This window comes from Urocampus carinirostris, chromosome 4, assembly GCF_059441175.1.
Source record: "Urocampus carinirostris isolate Australia breed hairy pipefish chromosome 4, RoL_Ucar_1.0, whole genome shotgun sequence".
Lineage (NCBI taxonomy): Eukaryota > Metazoa > Chordata > Actinopteri > Syngnathiformes > Syngnathidae > Urocampus > Urocampus carinirostris.
The window spans coordinates 8,986,496-9,009,237 of record NC_142352.1 but is presented as its reverse complement, the minus strand read 5'-3'; the positions used below and the strand labels follow the sequence as shown (position 1 = coordinate 9,009,237).

Below are 22,742 nucleotides of genomic sequence, written 5' to 3'. Positions count from 1 at the left end.
TTAACGACCAGTTACATTTATTAAGCTAAATAAAAGTTGTCCAACACTCAGGGACAAAACAAAACAAAAACAGGCTTACAGGCAAACAGTAACTCAGACTAGGAATACTCACAAAACAGGCTTTTACTCAAAACGGGCAAACACAGTTTTCCTCAAGTCAAACACAGATTAATGGAGAACAGAAAACGCAATGAACCAGTAACCGGCAATACCCACAACCCGCCCTTAAGAAGCACACACGCAAATTAGACGATCTGCTACATCCGGTGCCCAGGGGGTGGGGCCCGCCGGTCGCCACGGCGGCCATGCTGGACATGACACAGTAGGGTAAACAAGTCACCATACAATAACAATAACACTGGAGTACAGAGGAGAACAGATGTGCAAAGGAGTGGCTAGGTATAAGAGAACTGCCAGTAGTGCAAAAAAACAAACGTATGTCCAGATTAGCAGCTGTGTAGGCTTACTGTGTGTGTGATTGACCATTTAACAGTCCACAATCCGGGGATTGCTGGACGCGGGAAGCAGGTCGCTTTGAATGGGAAAACGGGTCAGTAGCTGGGACAGGAGAGCAAAAACGTGGTCGGAGTCTAGGCCAGGAAAGGAGAATAGACGTGGTTGAGGACAAAAGAGGTCGAAAGCCAGGACGGGAGAGTAGACGTGGTGAGGATCAAAAACGGGTTGAAGCTGGGAGACCCTCGGGAGCCAAAAACGGGTGGGAGTCAGGGTCGGAAAAGGCTTGCCTAGTGTAAACTGAGGTTCTCAGACGGACTGACAACAGGTGACAGAAAGGAGTTGGTTTAAATAGGAACAGGGAACCAATCAGAGTCCGAGGCAGTCGGTGCCAAATGAGCGGGCACAGGTGCTTCACATCAGTAATCATGACAAAATTGTGCTTTGAAAATTCCGAAAACGACCATCGCCTTGTTTTAGCTAGCATTGCTTCTAGCTAAAACATTTGGGCCCAAAATTATTTAGACAGTAAAATAAGTTATATTATTTAGCTGTTCACCTAAAGGTATTCCAAAATACAATAATAATTGTAATGTAGGCTTAAAGTGCACAATCTCAGCTGTAATTTGAGTCTTTACACCTGTATACGTTTAGGAGTTATAGCCCTTTACACTCTATAAGAGATATAAGAGGACCATGGGTGCACATTATTATTGAACACGACTTCGGTGAGCTACTCCGGCTATATATTTTCCCTGTATCTTGTTTCAGACTGAACTCGATGTTTCTGTGATAAGCGGTGCAGATAATGGATGGAATGGAGTGTCTATTTTTAAATTAAACTCAATTCCAAGTGTTTATTGTCATATGCACAGTAAAGTTGCGAGCGAAAATAGAAACTAAGGAATGGTTGGCATTTCTTGAATCCCAAGACTTTAACCTTCCGAATGATGGAACGATGCATTTGAGTGACATCGTACGGACACCGCATCCGCACGTGTTCTCGACACGTATTTGCGTCTTTGCAAGCTTTGGGAATATTAAGGGGGTAATCAGTTGGACTGAATCATCTGACTGTTTTATCGACATTCCCATTGTAGCGCCTTATAATCCGGTGCGCCTTATCTATGGAAGATATAGGACCAAAAACTATTTTTTCGGGGTGCGCCCTATAACCCGGTGCGCCTTATAGTGCGGAAAATACGGTATCTGTCTCTATGTCCACAATAAATAGAAGACCGAATGAAAGTAAATACAGCAACACGAACCCAAAAATATATACAATTGACATCCCCATAAACAGTGTTCATTTTACCTCTGAAAAGTGATGAGTCCTGGGGACTCGCATGCTCAAACATCTATGGGTCCCAACAGAGATCTATGGGTCCCCAAATTTTAGTGTTATCCAGGTTGAAATTGTAAATCGGTGACAAATATATAATGAAAACCTATATATTTATTCAGTTTTGATCATCAAATTATTCATTCATTTTCTGCATCAAATTATTGTTGGTAATATACCGATTAAAGGGATAACCACAAACCCGTCTTTTTTTCATTTTCTTCTTTTATACTTCCTTTTTTTCTTAACTTCTTTAAACAACATAATTATTCGTAATATAATGCATCAAAGCAAGTGAGCCGTTTGAGAGCCGGCTCTCTTGAATGAGTCGAGCCGAAAAAGCCGGTTCTCTAAAAAGAGACGGACTTTTCACCACACAACCCGAGATCGGCGTGCAGACGAAAATTCGAACCGCGAGACCAAAACAACATCTGCCGGATCTGCCTGACGAAAAGTTTGGAGTGCGGTAAATCTTTGTTTAAAAAAATGTAATCGGGTAATAGATAGATAGATAGATACTTTATTCATCCCCGTAGGGAAATTCACACTTCCAGCAGTCTACCCTGTTGTTTATTAACAGATTAACATGATGCTTGTAGCGGAGTGGATGACGTCACACGCCAGTCCAAAAGTTCGACATTCCTGCGGCAGATGGAAATCTTTTTCTTTGTGTCCAGGGATACACCACCTCGTGTTAGCGAGTCCGTCTCCTCTCCGATTCCCGTAGGCTTTCGTGTCTCTGTATAACGGCGCTGAAGCCGGATAGCTAAAATAGCTCCGGGTAGCTCCGGGTGGCTACACGTTAGCGTCCGGGGTGCTAAACGTGAGCCACGTTTACGCAAAACACAGCAACTGCACTCCTTTTGCGCTTCGATGTTTTCCACCAGCACTCGTTGGTCTTATTTGGTAGTGAGTTCACATTTACCATGATTACGGATGGTACCGAAGACTTATAACGCCGCTTAGCTAGCTCCGGCTCTTCTTCCACCATAGGCCCCCTCATCACGCCGGCAAGAAAATTCTTCAGGGCAGGGAGTTGATTCCTCGAATAAACGCATTTTTGTGCGCTAAAACCCATGTCCATAGGATAGAAAGTCATCCAAAGTGTAGTTGTCAAACGGGAAGAAAAACACCGAAGATATGAGCAGACAATAAAACAATAAACCACAAAAAGTGAGAGATAACAGGACAGCTGCTGGAAAAGGCAGCCGCTTTGATGTTATGATGACATTATTTTATATTTTTTGTGTCAAAAAAATTGCGTCCCGGGGACGCACGTTGATTTGAGACTATGCGTCCCCAGCAAAAATGATGCCTCTAGAACGCAGGGACTCGGGCAAACGAGAACACTGCATAAATAACAAAAAAAAAACAATAACAAAAATTGTTAATAAAAGAAATAAAATAAAAGGTGAGGTGCTTAGACATTAAGTAAAAATTGTGTGGTAGGCTTCCATCTTTTCTCGAATTTATCTAGTTTCAGTTGAAGTCTTGCAGTGATGTTTTCCATAATATACATTTGCTTTAATTTGTCTCTCCATTGTTTTATGTCAGGAGGTTGTGGTTTCAGCCAGGAAGCTGTGATCATTCTCTTTGCTACCAGAAGCATAACCCTTACTACATATTTATGTTGTCCAGTCAATAATACTTCTGGCAAAATTCCCAATACATAGGTCACTGGGTCCAACCGCAACTCCCAACCAATAATTAATTTTATCTCTGTCTGAATACTTGTGCAGAAATTTTATATTTCAGGGCAATCCCAGAAAATATGTGCAAAATCTCCGACCCTCCCACAGTTACGCCAACATAGATTGGATGTATTTTTATATTTTGAGGTGATAGAGGGTGTATAGAAGTAACACATTTTTACTTTCCATTCAAATTCCCTCCATGTCGGACTGCTGGTTATTTTGTATCCCTCTTTTAAAGTTTTCTCCCAGTCGTCGTCTTTTATCGCTACATTAGCTTCTTGTTCCCATTTTTCCTTAACCGCCATCTCATCATTCCTGAGATCCATTTGCAGAGCTTTATATCATTTTGAGATAACCCCCTTTATTAAATGTCCTTTTGAGTATGATATTAATAATTCCTCAACTTTAGTTGGCTCCTTACATGTTTTCCCCCCATTCATCATGTTTCTGGAGGTAACACCCGAGTTGCAAATATTTGTAAAAATCATTTCTAGGTAGGTTAAATTCTTGTTGAAGTTCTCATCTCATTAGCTGCACCGCTTATTCTCAGAAGAGTCGCGGGGGTGCTGGAGCCCATCCCAGCAATCATCGGGCAGTGGGCAGGGGACACCCTGGACTGGTTGCCAGCCAATCGCAGGGCACACAGGGACAGACAACTCGCTCGCTCATTCACACCTATGGACAATTTGGACCGGCCAATAAACCTCAAATGCATGTCTTTGGAATGTGGGAGGAAACCGGAGTGCCCGGAAGAACCCACGCAAGCACGGGGTGAACATACAAACTCCGCACAGTAGTCAAAAGTCCGGTAGCTGGATTTGAACCCACACAGGAGGTTCCCAAGATCTTAGAACTGTGCCTCAAACCCTAACCACTGCGCCGCCATGCTGCCCTCTTGTTGAAGTTGTCCTTTTTGGGCCCATTTTTCAAATCGTACATCCATAACTCCAGGTTTGAAATCTGTTTTTTTCACTATTTTTGTAGCCCTATTCACAAACCACGATATTTTTAAAAAAATTGTATCGTTGACCATGTTTTAATTGTTTCCTTAATCCATTAATTTGGGAGTTTTAATTTCTTCCACATGACTACTGACATTAATGGTAAAGATTCCACAGACACATTTGGACAAGACCGCTGCTCCATGTCCACCCATATTAAATCTTTGTCTCTAGTAATCCAATGAATAAGAGCTGGTCAAGGCGAGGTTTGAAGCTGAAAAACTCACAAACAAGCATCGTTTCAAGGCTGCCGCTGTAAAGGTCTGGTAAAGCATCAATAAGGATGAAACCCAGAGTTTGGTGTTGTCCATGGGTTCTAGACTACAGGCAGTGCGGTCCCTTCTCAAGTTTTCTTCATTTTCCTCATGTTGAGGTTTTTGAGTTTTTCCTTGTCTTCGTGAAGGTTTTAGATCAGGGGATGGTGTAATAATAGTCTGTAGTTTGCAATAGCCTGTGGTCTGGACAGCCCTTTGAGACTCCTTGTGATTAAGGGCGTCACAAATAAACATGACTTGACAAAGAAACATTTTGTTTGGATAACGCTCATTGTCCAATTACCTCTGAGCCCCTAAAATATGGTGTGTTTGAAAGAAAATTTATATAATTCCTTCTTTTTCAGTCAGATGTTGTTTTTCAACCACTTGAATTTAACATTACAGTCTGCACTTCAATTTTGATCAAGGTTGCATGGAGACCTCAACTTGAAAATGGCGAGTCTGTCTAAATGTTTTTGAGCCAAAGTGTATTCGCTTATTTTTCTCTCAACAATAGTCCATTTCAACACTTAAGCCAAACCATTAAGGCAAAAATACAGTTTTTTAATGTATTTTTGTGTCATGACCAGTGTTCCCTTTAAGCTGCACGCACATTCTCAGCGCTAATTAAGAAGCGACTTAAGTCAAAGTTACAGTGCATGAAGGTAAAAATACACGGGTTCCCCTGACGATTTGTCCTAAATGCGGTATTTTGAAGTCGAGTCGAAGGAGAACAAAGTTGAGTAAAGTTAGTAAAGTTTGTCGGGGAACCGGCTTCTTCAGCTCGGCTCACTAAAAGGAGCCACTGGCTCTTTCGGGTCCTAAACGGCTCTTCAGGTTGTTTTTGCTTTAATCCCAACATGACCAAATATTATGTAAAATGATGCACAAAATGACTTAAAGGAAGGGGGAATAGAACAAAAAGGAAAAAAATACCAAAATGAAAACGTAGTGAAAAGCTGAGAAAAAAAAAAACTAAAGGAAGAGAAAAAAAGAAGGAAAATTTTAGAAAAAAGCCAGAAAAAAAGAAAAGAAAGAAATGTAGGAAAAAAATAAATAGAGAACAAAAAGAAAAAAGCTACAGCTCGGGAAAAATAAACACATTGAGATTTTTTTTTTAAAAGTAGAAAAAAAAATGATAAAAAGAAAAGTTTGTGTTGCATTCAAAAAATGTCCAATTATATCAAGTGAATCTTGTTAATGCAATAATAATAATGCATTTTATTTAAAAGCGCCTTTCAGGCCACCCAAGGACACTGTACAGACAATGGAAAAAATACAATTTAAAAAGTTGTAAGCGAAATAATAAATAAAAACAAGACATAAAATCATAAAAACATAGGAAATGGAGAAGCTATGTGTTGTAGGCAGTCCTGAACAGGTGTGTTTTTAGACGGGACTTAAAAGTGGAGAGAGGTGTGCAGTTTTGGAGGTCCGGAGGTAGATTGTTCCAGAGCTTGGGAGCAGCGCGACTGAAGGCTCTGGCTCCCATGGTGCTTAGATGGGCAGGGGGCACTGACAGTCGGAGGGAGGACGAGGATCTGAGGGAGCGAGTGGGGACGTGCACCTGGAGAAGGTCGGACAGGAAAGGAGGAGCCAGGTTGTGAATGGCCATATATGTATATAGGATCAGTTTGTAGCTGATGCGATGCTGAATAGGAAGCCAGTGTAGCTGTTGGAGAACGGGGGTGATGTGCTGCTGGGAAGATGTTTTTGTGATGATGCGAGCAGAGGCGTTTTGAACCAGCTGAATTTTATGGAGGGACTTTTGAGGAAGGCCGAAGAGGAGAGCATTGCAGTATTCAAGGCGGGGGTGGTGAGGGAAGGGCGGAGTCTGGTAATATTGCGGAGGTGGAAATAAGCAGTGCGGGTGATGGTGTTGATATGTGAGTGGAAGGTAAGCATGCTATCCAGGATGACACCCAGACTCTTGACCTGGGGGGAGGGGGACACTAAGGAGCTGTCGATGTTGAGAGAGAAATTGTTTACTTTGGATAAAGTGGATTTGGTGCCAAGAAGGAGGAATTCTGTTTTATTGGCATTTAATTTAAGAAAGTTTGTTGTGAACCATGTTTTGAGTTCGGAAAGGCAAGAGGTGAGGGAGGGAGGTGGGAGTATGGAGTTTGGTTTGCAGGAGAGGTAGAGTTGGGTGTCATCAGCAAAGCAGTGAAAGTAGATATTAAATTTGCGGAGGATATGACCAAGAGGCAAGAGGTAGACGATGAAGAGAAGAGGACCTAAGACAGATCCCTGGGGAACACCTGTGGTGACTAGGGAGGGCTTTGAGGTGAAGGATTTCAGCTGGACAAACTGAGTGCGGCCAGTGAGGTAGGAATGGAACCAACTGAGGGGAGTATGGGTGAGCCCAATGGAGGAGAGTCTATTGAGGAGGATAGGGTGAGAGATTGTGTCGAAGGCGGCGCTCAAGTCTAGGAGGATGAGGATGGAGACTAAACCGGAGTCAGATGCTATGAGGAGATCATTTACAATACGGATTAGGGCAGTCTCTGTGCTGTGGCGGGGGCGGAAACCAGACTGAAAGGGCTCATAGAGAGAGTGGAGGGACAGGTGCGAGTGGAGTTGAGCAGCAACAGTTTTTTCAAGGATTTTTGAAATAAATGGAAGGTTGGAGATGGGGCGGAGGTTGTCAAAGTTGTTGGGGTCAGCACCATGTTTTTTCAGCGTAGGGGTAACAGCAGCGGTTTTGAAAAGTGATGGGACAATACCAGAAGAGAGTGAGGAGTGGATAATGGCAGATATGAGAGGAAGCAGGGAAGGGAGGCAGGATTTAACAAGGGATGAAGGGAGGGGATCGAGCTGGCAAGTGGTGGGCTTGGATTTGAGTATGAGGTTGGATAATTCAGCAGTCGTGGGTGGAGCAAAACTGGAGAAGAAGTGACAAGGAGAAGGAAATTCAGATGGGGAGGGAGCAGACAGGTTTTGATGGAGTTGGTGATGAATCTTATGGATTATGTGATTGAAGTACTCCATTATGGAGTTGCAGGCTGCTGTGGAGTACAGGTGGAGGGGGAGAGAATTTGGTGGCTGGAGGATTTTGTTCATGACAGAGAAGAGAGTTCTTGAATTTCCTTCGTTGGAAAGGATGAGGCCGGAGTAGTAGCTGGATTTGGTTTGTGCAATTTGGTCCTTGTATTTAGCAGTATGGGTAATGTACATGTCCTTATGGATGGTGAGGCCGGTTTTCTTATAGAGTCGCTCGAGTTGGCGGTTAACATTGTACTTCCACTAAAAAATGTGATTAAGTACAGTTCTGTATCTTAAAACCTACTAAATAAGCCCCCAAAAACGTTAATATTATGCGACAAAATATATCAGGAAATAAAAAGAAAGGAATATCTTGTGTAATATTCGTAAGAACAAACGACGTTTGTAGGCCGTACCACCTTTGCAATAGTACATGAGTCAAATCATTCAAAAGAGAAAAATAGATTTGCATTGCCGGAAACTCAGCAAAATGTAACTTGATGTCAAGTTTTGGACATGTTTGATATTTAATTATCTTGCCACACTTGGGATTATGGTTGCTCACTGTTGTTTCAAGCGTTGCTCACTGACTTTGTGTGAACGCTCAGACCCGTGGAAAATTACAGGGAACATTGGTCTTGACGTTCCTAGATATTCTCTAGAAAATATACCAAAATTTGACATACAAAACAAGTAACCTCTTTCACTAAATAACACAAAACAATATGGTGACTGGCTTGCTAGGGTGCCTGTGATCCTCACACGACGCCACAACTCATACCCGAGACAAGCTGTTTTCAAAATGCATTATTTCAGAAAAGATTTGGAATATACCTGATGAAATAAACGTAGATTTTATGCAAAAAACATGTATTGTTTCCTCATATTTTGTATAATTAATACCTTTAACTGTAATGTGTCTGTTGTGTGTCATGTGCACGCTTGACCATGTGTATAAAACACTCTACCATGTGTACCTTAATATGTTGACACTTTGTATTGGACGAACTATTGTAAATTCCGGACTATAGAGCGCACCTGATTATAAGCCGCACCCACCACATTTTAAGAGGAAAACCGATTTTGTACATACACAAGCCGCACCTGTATATAAGCCGCATGCGCCCACATTTAAACATGTAACACAAACACAAGATTAACCCAAACCCGAGTTCAAGTCCCGCGATTGAAACTAAATGTCCTTCATTAAAGTCCACAGTCCAAAAGTCACAGCCGGTAAAATGAACGGAAAATGATACCGGTAATTAAGGTTTGATGCAGACCTGCAGAGTCCAGGTCCCGTTAAAAGTAATCCAAAGAAAAAAAGTGTGTATTTCCAAAGGTAAGGGTGGGAAAAATATATCAGATGAACACGTTTACTCACGCAACTCCTTTTTCTTTGAACAACTTTTTACCCCCTCTTCTTTCCTTGTCTGTCCCTCATCTTTAGCGGTCCCCACTTAAACTCGGCACCCCGCGTTTGTTCAGCCCCTCATTTTTCGTTCACACGTGCAAAACATATCTGAATAAGTGTCTAAAAAAATACATTACAAAAATATAAAGTTGCAAATACATATTATACATGGGTTACACATATTTACAAAGAAAGACGGTACACTGAGAGAGTTTTCCAAGCTTTAATAATAATAATATAGCTTTGACAGGGCAGTTAATGGTAGCAACACTCGAGCGCAGCTAGCGGCCGTTAGAAAAATTACATAAATTGGCCGCATCACTGAATAAGCCGCAGGGTTTAAAGTTAGGGAAAAAAGTAACGGCTTAGAGTCCGGAATTTACAGTCATAAAAGATATAAAATACAAAAATACCAAGTACAAGTATTTAAATAGTGCTGCGGAAAATACACACTGTAATAGAGATAGGGTAGTATGTAAATGTGGGGGTGGGGTTTAATGTGGGCTTTTACTCCCCGGGTGGAGTTAAAGAGCCTCATGGCATGAAGAAAAAATGATCTTGTCAGTCTGACTGTGGAACAAGACTTTGACAGCAATTTGTCGCTGAATCTGCTCTCTTTGGAGATGGTGCTGTGTAGTGGATGTAATGAATTGTCCATGATTGACCGCAGTTTGTTCAGTGCCCGTCTCTCAGCTACAGTTGTCAGGCTGTCCAGCTCTGTGCACACAACAGAGCCTGCTTTCGTCACCAGTCTATTATGACGAGAGGCATCCTTCTAACACACTGCGTGTTGACAATTCGTGTCAAATATCGTAAAATACTATATCACTGGTTTATGTTGTTTCAAAACTTCCAAATTCATGTTAATAGAAAAGTTTCAGTTCCAGTTTTAGCACTTAACAGAGAAAGAGTTGAAAACGTTTGTGTCTGAGGCGGAGTGAGTTCCAGAGTTTTGTTTATTGCCTTGCCCTTTCCACACTGACACAGACTTATTAGTATGTTTTTGTGTTTTCCTACTTAGCTAGACTCGGCTATGTTAATTTTGTTGGTCGGCTGTTCCCTGAGCCTGCTTCCACAGAGTTCTGGCTTCCTCTTTGTGCTCACAGGACTGGCAATATTTTAGAAGTGAACCATGTTATTTTTTTTCATACGGGCAAAACGTCTTAATGGGTTAGGCTGCCCCTTAAGAACTGTTGATCAAGCCCATCACATTGTTTTGTTCTCCAAGAAAAAAGTTTTCAAGTAGGTCATAAATCTCCTTCATATCAAATTATAATTTTATGGCCTAAAATACTCAGTGAATCGGATTGTTGATATTGATTTGTTATATTTATTTGGATTACCTATTTAACCCTTTGCAGGGCAGCTGGTATTTTTACCTGAAAGTCTAAAGGTACACCATAAGTAAAACTGAAGCTGTACTTGAACCATTTGGAGTGTCATCATTGTTTTGATCACTTTTTGAAAGTCTTAGAATGTTTTGAAAATAAGGAAATAAACACTGAAAAAAAAAAAGCGTTTAGTGCAACTCCATCCACCAGAGGGCTTCAATCTGTTTGTAATTGGGGCAGGTACAGTGGAACCTCGGTTCTCGACCATAATCCGTTCCAAAACCCTGTTTAAGAACCGATTTGTTCAATCACCGAAATCATTTTTCCTATTAAAAATAATGTAAATCGTTTTAATCCGTTCCAACACCCTGAATGTTTACCATGAATGTTTAACGTAAACATGAAGCTAACCCAGGCTAATCGTACGTTCGTGTTATCGCAATCTTCCGTACGAAAGATTGCGCTAACATGAACGTGTAAGAATAAAAAAAATCAGTTCGTTTACAAGTCATTTAGCACCACAAGTGGCTAGCGCTTCATTGGAAAGGGAGCTCCGTTCCAACACTATGAATTTTGGGCCGCGTTCCAACACCCTGGATGTTTACCTCGAATCATAAAGCTAACCCAGGCTAATCGTACGTTCGCGTTATCGTAATCTTCCGTACGAAAGATTACGCTAACATGAACGTGCAAAAATAAAAAAAGCTAAAGAAAAGAATTATGAATAGGATTTCTTACCTTTGTGGTGGTCAGCAGAAGGCGCATGCTGTATTCCCTAGCAAGATCGGAAACTCGCACGCCTCTTTTATATTTAGCTATTATGTCTTTAAGGCAATAGTTGTGCAAACAACTTTTCTTTTTTCACCTGTCCTGATTGCACCGACCTTCTTCGGAGGCATAGTTAGGGGCTAAAACACTCCGTTCACCGATATTAAAAGCGAAAGCAAAAAGAGGCAACTACGCACGTGATAACAGTTGGTCACGAGGGGTGGGGGCGATATACACGATCTACACCCGTACGCCACTCAGCATCGCACTCTAGCGTAGGCACTCACGCATTACCGGCGTTCGAACTCCGAATTTTTGACCGAACAGCAAAGCAAGAATTTCTCGAAATCTTTGGTCGAACTGAGAGGCGTTCGAAAACCGAGGTTCCACTGTATGTCCAATCATCTTATACCTTTCCCTAATTTGCTTGACTCTTCATAAGGACATTTTGGACGGGTAATTTTATATTCCCACCATCACCTATTCTGAAGTTTTTTTTTGTTTCAGAACGTTTTATTGTTGTTTTTGACTATTTGTTATGAAACATCATCATTTTTGAGCACCTAGCCCTGTTCCCTGCATGCTGCAATTGGGGCCACCAAAAAATCCATAACATTATCACCCGAGCATAAAAGGACCCAGTAGAAAGCACCGCCCTGAGAGAACAGTCCCCGGCCACTTAGGCTCCCTGCCCTGGCACCACGGAGAGTCACCTACGATTTCGGCTCCCTGCCCCGGCTGCGGGGAGGGCCCCGATACCTTGGCTTCTGCCCCAGTGAGAAGAGTCCCCGGTCGCTTCGGCTCCCTGCCATGGCTGTGAAGAAAGTCCCTGGTGGAATGGAAAGTTCCCAGACGCTTCGGCTCCCTGTTCCAGCTGCAATGAGGGCCCTGGCATCTTCAGCTCCCTGCCCCGAATGGGAGAAGGGCACCGGCCGCTTTGGGTCCCTGCCCAGACTGTGAGAAGAGCAAGGACCTGCAGCCATACTGTTGCTGCAGCCTCTGTCATCATTTTTTTTTATTTTGGGTTGTCTGGTATTTGGCCCTTAAGAGGGAAGCTCAGTTAGGGTATGAATGCGCCTAATCGGTTTGGAATTGGGACAGGTATGTCCAATCAACGCACATCCGTCCCTAATTAGCCTAACCCTTCATAAGGACATTTTGGACGTCAACCAGTGTCGGGTAATTTTCATTTTTCACCATTATCTTTTTCAAGTCAAGTCATGTTTATTTGTATAGCCCTTAATCACAAAGAGTCTCAAAGGGCTGCACAGACCACAGATTATTGCAACCCGCTGACTATTATGACACCATCCCCTGATCTAAAACCTACATGAGGGAAAATAATACACAAATACACAGATATTGTCAACATGAAATATAGGTTATTCATATGCTATGGAATAGAAGTGTGCTTTAAGCTTAGATTTAAATATTTCCACTGAGGTTGCAGATCAAATCTCAGGGGGAAGAGCATTCCACAGCACCGGGGCCCGAATGGAGAACCTGCGGATCTCTTCTTGACTCTTGGGATCACTTGTAGACCAGCGTTTTCAGAGCGAAGGCTCCAGACCGGAAAATAGGGGGAAATTAAATCTGAAAGACACGAGGGAGCAAGTCCATGCATGGTTTTTTTATACTCCATCCTGAAAGGTGTTTTTGTTTCATTTTTTATTGTTTCTGACCATGTCTTATTCTTTGGATGAGTTTGTCATTAAACGCCAACAGTTTTGAGCACCTTGCTTCTTATTGCATTTGGGTCCACAGCAAACTCATAAAAATAAGATTGTTTATACAACTAAAACAGAATAACGTAATCTATTGTATACAGTGTAGGTATATATTCTCAAACAAAATGGATCAAAGATTGGATTTGGGCTGCTTGGAGTGATCATTAGTCAGAAGCAGCATACCCGATTTGACCACGAGAGCAGATCACTGGAAAGCAGATGTTTATTGATTGTGTTGGTATTTATTGGGGGTGCCTTGACACGAAATATAGCTTAAGACACTAGCGGAGTCCTTAAGTAGAATTGAGTAAATTTCTACGAAAAGTCGTTTCGGTGCCGATAAGACTTACACACACACACACACACACACACAAAAAATGTGATTCATAAAAATGTTTAGAATAGATTAATTTATATTACATATAATATACTAAACATTCATTAACGAATCGCTCTAGATTTTTACCAATCTTATTTTTCAGCTATTCTAAAAATGTATATGTAAATGCTGCAAAATCACTTTTCTTGTATTCTTGCATGTCGTGACAGTGGCGGGCCGCCAAAGTCTTGTTCTGAAAGGATTGTGGGATGTTGGACGCGTTTTCAGGGATGAGCATGGCACCCGTATGATGCGGCAGGGGTAAACCAGTGAAATCTGTTGAACAGAAGAGTGTGTTGTGTCACCCTGACCCAAGTGACATGGCCGCTCTCTTGTGTCCTGTTTCATCTGGAGGGACGAAAGCATGACCAACTTGGGTGCCGAGGTGCTTAACTTGTTTGGGAGTTTGGGCATTTGGGTTGGCCATGGTCCACAATAATTTTGTGTGTGTTTTTGGTATTTTTTGGTATGTGTTCGTCTTGCTGTCGGTCACCCATATCGAGGGATATGACCAGGGTAGATGGATAGATGTAATTTTTGCAATTAATTATATTATTGTTGTAGTTAGAAAAAAACAGAAAAACTGAAGACTGTTGAATCAATTCATAAAAATCTACCAAAATTCATGACTGGTAAAGTAATCTGAGCTTTATCCTTTTTTAATCTCCATATTTAATGTTTATTTTTATATGTTGTATTTATTATTCGTACACATATATTCTTATATATAATAATGTGAGTAAGGTTAGGACATAAACACTAAAAAAAACTTGAATGAAATGATATGCCAAAATATAAAATTATGGTATTACTCTTTATTAATGCATATTTTGCCTTTTTAGTTTCTATTTTCAAATCATACTTTTATTTTTTATTCATTGAAATAAAATGTTGTCCAAATTAGAAAACAGCTAAATAAACCAGCTAAAACATGGATGCAGTTATATTCTTATTAAATTTAATTAAGCCTAGGAGGTTGCTGGTTCGAGCCTCGGCCAGGTCATACCTAAGACTTACAACATTGTTTTTTTTCAAGGGACAGCAGCTGATGGATTTGGAACACAAGTTAACCGCAGCCAAGGAAGAATTAGAGAAGACTGCCCTTGACAAGGTGAGTGTTTCTGCTTTGGATCTGTAGTAAATCCTAAAGAAACCCTTTTACCATCTATTGTTGGGCCATACAGATCTGATCCATGCAAACACAGTGTAGTATCGATCAATACGGATACTTTTTGCTTAAAAATGTCATAATCAATAAATAATTGAACCGTCCCCCTTAAGTTGGTTATGTATATACGGTCAACACAGCACATTATTTGATGCACTAAAAAGGTTTCATTTTTTATTGAATAAATGCAATTGAGTGGTTAGCGGGTCCGCGGCAGACTTCTGAGGTCATGGGATCAAATCCAGCTAACAGCCTTCCTGTGCGGAGTTTGCATGTTCTCCCTGTGCTTGTGTGGGTTTCCTCCGGGCACTCCGGTTTCCTCCCACATTCAAAAAACATGCATGTCAGGTTAATGGGCCGGTCCAAATTGTCCCTAGGTGTGATGAGCGAGCGAATTGTCTGTCCCCGTGTGCCCTGCAATTGGCTGGCAATCAGTTCAGGGTGTCCCCTGCCCACTGCCCGAGGATGCCTGGGATGGGCTCCAGCACCCCGTGACCCTACTGAGGATAAGTGGTGTAGATAATGGATAATGGATGGATAAATGTAATTCAAACTTTAACAGTTTAAAAAACAACAGTAAATATTTATATCATTACTAACAGAACAAAAAACAAATGAGTCAAATAAAAGCAGCAATACAACTCAAATACAACAATGTCAACATCGTATCTATACCTCTCATTGCACAATATTTTGAAACTAGCCCTAGTGGAAATAATACCATCTTAAAACCTTTAACAGTATAAAGATTATAATACGTCTACAACAACTGTAACAGAGCAAAGTCAAGGAGTAAAACCACAAAATCAGCAATCTAACATTTTGGCTCTAATGCCATTGACAATGAATTAATTACAGGGTTTCGTTCAGAATCAGTAATATGTACAGTTTCATTTTTGGTTGGTTGGATGTGTGTACGGAATATAGATAGATAGATAGATAGATAGATACTTTATTCATCCCGGTAGGGAAATTCACACTTCCAGCAGTCTACCCCGTTGTTTAATAACAGATGAACATGATGCCCTAGGGGTGCTTGTAGCGAAGTGGATGACGTCACGCCAGTCCAAAAATTCGACATCCCTGCGGCAGATGGAAAACTTTTCTTTGTGAAAATCCAGGGATACACCACCTCGTGTTAGCAAGTCCGCCTCCTCTCCGATTCCCCCCGGCTTTCGTGTCTCTGTTTAGCGGCGTTGAAGCCGGATTGCTCCGGGTAGCTCCGGGTGGCTACACGTTAGCGTCCGGAATGCTAAACGTTCCGCAAAACATAGCAACTGCGCTCCCTGTGCGCTTTGATGTTTTCCACCAGCACTCGATGATCTTATTTGGTCGTGAGTTCGCATTTACCATGATTACGGATGGTACCGAAGACTTATAACGCCGCTAGCCGCTTCGCTAGCTCCGGCTTTTCCTCCACGATAGGCCCCTTCATCACGCCGGCACGAGAATTTTTCAGGGCAAGGAGTTGAAATTCCTTGAATACACGCATTTCTTGTGCGTTAAAACCCATGTCCATAGGATAGAAGTAATCCATAGTGTAGTTGTCAAAACGGGAAGAAAAAACACCGAAGATAGGAGCAGACAATAAAACAATAGGGCAGCTGCTGGAAAAGGCAGAGTTGAAAAAATATCCACACCACACTTTACTTTTTGTCTACCAGTCATATTTATCTTCTGCTAAGGTTTTGAGCCTATATTTGTCTCTCTCTTTTTCCTGGCAAGCAAAATGTGGCAGCAAGCCAGGTAGGGAGAGGTGCTAAAAGTGTGCCTGTCAGTCAGACAAAGATGCATAAGTTTAGAGAGTTGCCGAGGGCGCTGGGTGAGAGGGAGAAGGATTGCACTTTTTACAAATTAAAAAAATTCGTGGAGAGATGAAGTATTAATACCATGTCATTAGTATCAGTGCTATCCAAGTGAGTTTAGTATTTATAATATCGATATTTGTATCGATCCGCCCACCCCTGATGCATGCTAAGAACAATAATAGTAATGTAATGTTTATTAATAATAATAATAATAATAATAATTTCCTTTGTATTGTCATTCTTTGTAACAATGTACACAGAACGAAATGTCGATACACCTGACCCGTTGTAGCGAGCCGATGCAGCCGCAGCCAACAGAGGGCGCCGCCATTTTACCAATGTTATAAGTCTTAAGTATGACTCGGCCGAGGCGCGAACCAGCGACCTCCCAGTCTCAAAGCGGGCACCCTACCATCTAGGCTACTGAGATATTGAAAGTATTGTTAGATGCATGAATCAAAACATGACATAAAACAAATGCTGAGAGTGAGCATGGCCAAATTTGATCACCTTACGCCCCCTCCCCTAAGAAAATTTGAAAAATCTATCTCTGCCAACCTTTGCTTAAAAAGTTTGCACCGAATTTGTACTAACAACCCGGTCAGGCAAAAAAATCCAATTTTTTAAGTTTCCATGCAAGTTGCTGGTAGGTCTAGGCACCTGTAACTTATATCTGTGGCCACGTAAACCATCAGCACGACAGAACTCCAAAAAATTGATCAAAGGGCACATTGATCATTCCATGTAGTACTTTGAACACAAAAATTAAATCAAATCGAATTCTGCGGAGCTCCAAAAAGTCCAAGTTCAGTCTTTGTAGTCTTTCCGGATATGACAAATTGTGCAACCCAGGTATCCGCTTCGTATACCGACGGTGAACTCCTTCCAGTAGGTTGATATCTTTGAGTAAGTAAGGGGTTCCACACAACGCCATTATATTCTACACGCAAAACATTCGAACTAAGAATGTTGGGTTCTTGTTGTAAAAATGTCTGTAAATGTTTGATGCTACGTTATTGGTTTTGTTGGTAATTTTGGCGATATGCGTGATAAACTTTAGGTCTGAAGTAAGAGTGACACCCAGATCCTTATGTTCAGTAACAACATGCAAATCATGATGAAATGAAATGATCTGCATTTCTATAGCTGTCAGAGGGACCAGAACAGAACAGGAAACCCCAGAGCGTTCGTTACAGTTCTTTATTTAGGGAAGCGTACAGGGCGAGCGGGAGACGCGATGGCCGTCGGACGTCAGCAGCGGCGCCGGGAAAGTAGCTTCGGAACACGTAGCCAATCGGGGAGCGGAAGTCTACCAGGTCAAGTTTACCGGGACTGGAGAAGAGATCGTAGCGTGGGACGGAAGCAGGTCGGATCGGAGGCAGGCAGAATCAGGTAAACAGATCAAGACGGAACAGGTAATCAGGAGAGTCATACAGGGAACAAACGTCATCCTCAGACGAAGAGGTCTCGGCGTAGCGTGCTTAAAAGGGAACATAAACCAATCAGAGCACGTCCACGTGATAGTGCCAGGTGACTCTAGTTAGCAATCACGACAATAGCGTTTTTCAAGTCAACGACTTCCCAAAGCGCTTTACAGTATGCTTCACATTTCCCAATAGCGGCCTTGTATTGCAGCCATGTAAGACGCTAACCTGCTTATTGGGGGTATTAGGGGTTGAGTGTCTTACCCAAGGACACTTCGACATGTAACACGGACAAGCCGGGATTCGAACTGGGATCCCTTGATCCCAAGACGAGCGCTCTACCTCCTGAGCTACTGCCGCCCCTAAATGATGATCATTAATGCTATACAGCGGAACAGAACCATGAAAAAACGACTAGTATTTAAAACTTTTTCTGGTTTGGGGACAGGACTCTCAGCTGAAGGCACTGAAGGACACGGTCCACATCTGCTTCTCAGCCGTCTTGCACAACCAGCCCAGCAGCAGCCACAGATTCGCCACTTCCCTGTCCCACTTGTATAGATACGCATCACTCATCAACAGTTCCAGAATCACCTTTCAACAACCTCATGCTAAGGTAAGTCACGATCTCACTCACTGCCACCTGATTTAATGTCTAGGAGAAAGAAGCACTCGTGTTGTCAAATTCGCGCCATCCATATTTTACTGCACGTTTCCTGAATAGGGATCTTCAGCCGTCCTTGAACTAGCAGAATGTGTCCTGAAGAATGCCACTGTGTGTAACAAAGTAAAAAATGTATTGCCGTCCCAGGGAATTGATGGCCAAACTTTTTGGGGGAAAGTCAGAGTGATAAGAAAACTTACCGGTTTATAGTTGCAGCCTAGCGACCACTTCTGGATTTTTCTACTGCTTTGAAACTCACAAGGGATGATTGCTTTCTTTTAAATCCAACATGCTTTATCCGTGGAGCAGCCACATCGTATGCAATAGTTCAGAATAGACTTAGCTAAAAATAGATTAAAATGTCAATCATTAAGTTTGGGTTGGGGAGAGCTACTTTCTTGCTGACTGTTTTTAATTATCCCACCATCATTGTTCTTCACTGTCTCTTTTTACGCAGTACATTCTTGTTAAACTCAGATTCTGTTACTAAAGACAGGGTCTACGTGCCGCGCGGATATAGACTCTTTGCATCCCCCCTTTTTTTTCTCAGGCAGTGTGCGTTACCTGCTCCCGAGCTGATGCAGCTTGCTGGCCAACCAAGTCCTAACAGATAAAATATGAAATTTCACTTCACTTCCAAAAGCTGGCTCATGAAGTCCGTTCGTTCGCAACCGACACATCACTACTCAGACACTGTTACGGTACACGGCCATCAGATTTTTTTTGTGAAGGCCTCCAGGTAGATTTCTGTGCCTAGAACCAACTAGTGGTTCAAACTTAAAAGCACACCTCTGGAAGTAGGACAACCAGAGGTAGCAATGAAAGGGAGCTGAATGACAATTTGTAATTATTCACAAAGTATTGATGGAAAACATACAAATCAGATCACATGATTCAGATCTTTTTTAGGCCAGCAGAGAAGGCCTTGATGGCGCATCACTGGTATCACTGTGTATGAATAATGTAAATTCATACTTGTTTGGCTCATCACGTGTCGTTTTCTTAATCCCCCCCAAAAATACATTAATTGAGACCACAAAATGGCATGCTTATTCAATACTGTACTTTATATATCTGAATATTGCATTTTCACCTTTTCAATTGGTCACCCACACAAGGGGTCTGACCGATGTACATTCATTTGAAAAAAAAGGCTTACTTGACAAACCAACGGTCACAATTTTATTTTCAAAACGTTTGATTTTCAATTCCAAACCAAAAACGTTGCTCTTCTAAAGGCCCGGTCACACGGCTGAATCACGGCCAGAAATTTCTGCCCGTGAAGCAGACACTGTTGGACGCTTTGAGATCGCGATACAGACGAGATACAGCCGTGCTCTACACGCGGTAAGAAATTCACACGCTGTCGGCCGCGCGAAAAAGTTTTGCGCTGCTCAAAACTTTAGACCACGGGTAACCGCTGGCGGCACACGTGGTACACACGAGGTAATGACGCGGTACGAACGTGCTAGGACGTGCTACGGCCATGGCCAAGACGTGGTTACACGCGAGTAGGACGTGAAATTTTAGCGGGTAATCGCGGGTGGAGCACGGTCATAGCACGTTTGTTCTGCGCCTGTATCACGTGAATTAGCGTGTGTACCGCGTGTGACGGTCAAACGCCTTTCTCCGCGTATATACAGCGCGATTTGCCGAGCACACGTCAGTTGTGCTCGAGACGTCAAGGGGGTGAACATGTGAGCGTGGTGACCTCGTCTTAATCCATTTTTATTTCTTGACATTTCTTTTCAAGATAATAAAATACAAATGAAAAACTAATACAATAATAACATATTGGCTTCTTCGGTGCCATAGCTTGAAATCTTGATCATCACGGGACTGTGTCTTGAGCGGTTATGATTTCTACAGCCCGGCTCGGCAGCTTTTATACCCGTGGTCCACACGCGGAAATGACGTGGAACTGATGCGATGAGGAAGCGGAACAGTCGCCGGTGTCTGTTTTGCGGGCATACCACGGATGAACAGCGGGTTGGCCAATTTTGCGCATTTTCTACCACGGGCAACCACGGGCAAAAAAACGCAAAATATTACCCGCGATACAGACGCAAAAGGCTGTGTGACCGGGCCTTAAAGCACAATAAACAAATATTTTAAGTTAGATAAAATATTTAGAAACAGTCAATAGCATAATATTTTATGAACACACAATTACTTTATTGCCTTGACTATAAGTCGCACAAGTTGTTCCATGTATAATCCAGAGCAATGTATACTTCTATATTTTGTTGTGTTAAATTTTACAGTAAAACCCAAGGATTTCCAAGATTAATTTGGGACAGGACAGAATCGCATACATAAAATAATAGCTGCATTCGCAATATTTGGTCACAGTTGCCATAGCACCCAATTGGCCCCGCCCGTGTGGCGCCAGCTGCGGGTCGTTGACAGATTGGCCTTCTGTCTATTTCTGTCCAAGCTCAGCGCTCTCTTGCTTCCTTTGTTAGCCCGTCAACGAACCTAGGCCCCGCAAGACTTGGGTTCTGACTTGGTCCAGTTTTCCTGTTGGTATTTCCTGTCCGGTATTGTCCCCGTTTATTTTTATCTGGTTTAATATCGGTTTCCGTCTATTTTTGTCCCGTTTATTATTCTCTCCAGTTTTCGTTCCCGTCTAGTTTGTCCTGTTTATATTTGTTATCCTGTTTCATTATCTATCCCGTCTGTCCAGTCCTGTCCGATATCAACTCGGGCTCTTGCTTCCTATCAATTCACGCCAGACTGCTGCCTAATGTGCATGACTCCCCATTTCCCGTAAAATAAAAGGCTTGTGTGAGTAATGTCGCGAGTTTGGGTCCTGATCCTGTTCTGCTTCATGACATATTTTGTATTCATTTCATTTACACCACACAAATAATTTGAAAATGTTCAATAAAATTACTTATCCATTAAAATCCAACATTATCAAATCTACACTACATTTTCACCAATTATTATCTAGGTTGACTGTAAAATTGCTGTCACTGAATCATGTACACAAAAACACACGGCAACATAGTTGAGGTCCATTCTCCTCCTCCATGAACACGACATGATCATGTTCTGTTGGGAGCCAATCATTTTCAAACAATTTGCCAGGGATTTCCACAAAATGATGCGCACCTCCATAAAAGCAGACAGAGTGGACAAATGGAGCACCTCAGTAATCTTTACAGCAGGGGCCGACTGCGATTCATCAGACGGACAGTCAAAGTGTACAGCGTTTCAAGGAGATAATGGAGATAATAGAGCCAGTATCCTCCCTTGTGATTGGAGTGCAACTGTTTCTAATGGGAACAAAAGAAGCAGGAGTGCATCAACCTTCTTTTTTTTTTGTGATGAGCACAAAAGGGCTGCAAAAATGCATCTAAGTATGGGATCCGTACCTGTCAACTTGTACGTTTTTTCCGTACAAAGTATGTTTATTATGTATTGTAAGACGTGTACGATGTACAAGAAAATCTGTACGGAAAAACGCAAATTTGTTAATTATGGGTACCATCCGGTATACACCGACTATCACGAAAAGGCAAATCAATCAAGTCAAACGAGTTCGAGTTGTGTAGTGAAAGGAAGTCCGTCTCTTTAGAGAACCGGCTTTTTTGGCTCAACTCATTAAAGAGAGACGGCTCTCAAACGGCTCACTTGCTTTGATGTATTATATTACTAGTTATTATCTTGTATAATTAAGTTAAGAAAAAAAGGAAGTAAAAAAGGAGGAAATGAAAAAAGACATGATTGTGGTTATCTCTTTAATCTTTTATTATTAATATATAGATTTTGTTTGTAAACGACACACTGATTGGAGACTGATTAGACACTGATGTTACAAAACACGGCCTTCAGGATTTTTTGTGAAGGCCTCCACGTAGATTTTTGAGCTCAGAAACAACTAATGGCTAAAAGCCGCTACTTGGGGCCCCACAACCACTAGGGGGCCCCCAAAAGTGGTTAACTTTTTTGGTGCCAACATTATTATACCCATTGTCACTGTGTGTGTCCACTCAAGAATACTTCTACAGAAATACAACAAAAATCCTACTCAATAACTACGAAACTAAATATCAAATATAGTGCTTAAAAACAGGGACCTTGTATATTATTTCGCTTTTATTCTGAAAAAAAAAAAATTGAAATACTCGCATATGCAAAATGCATCCAAGTATGGGATCCATACCTGTCAACTTGTACGTTTTAGCCGCACAAAGTACGTGTATCATGTATTATGAGAAAATCTGTACGGAAAACCACAAATTTGTCAATTATGGGTACCATCCGGTATACACCGACTATCACCAAACGGCAAATCAATCAAGTCAAACGAGATCGAGTTGTG

At 41.9% G+C, this 22,742-nt stretch overlaps 1 protein-coding gene across 2 annotated transcripts in view; it reads left to right on the top strand.

Moving 5' to 3' along the window:
- Positions 1 to 22,742, top strand: part of luzp2 (leucine zipper protein 2) — a 317,514-nt gene that overhangs the window by 254,987 nt on the left and 39,785 nt on the right. For both annotated transcript variants that reach the window (XM_088333594.1, XM_088333593.1), the window contains exons 8-9: positions 14,385 to 14,459; positions 18,197 to 18,364. In XM_088333594.1, the coding sequence (XP_088189720.1) occupies positions 14,385 to 14,459; positions 18,197 to 18,364 (243 nt within the window). The remainder of the gene's footprint in view (positions 1 to 14,384; positions 14,460 to 18,196; positions 18,365 to 22,742) is intronic.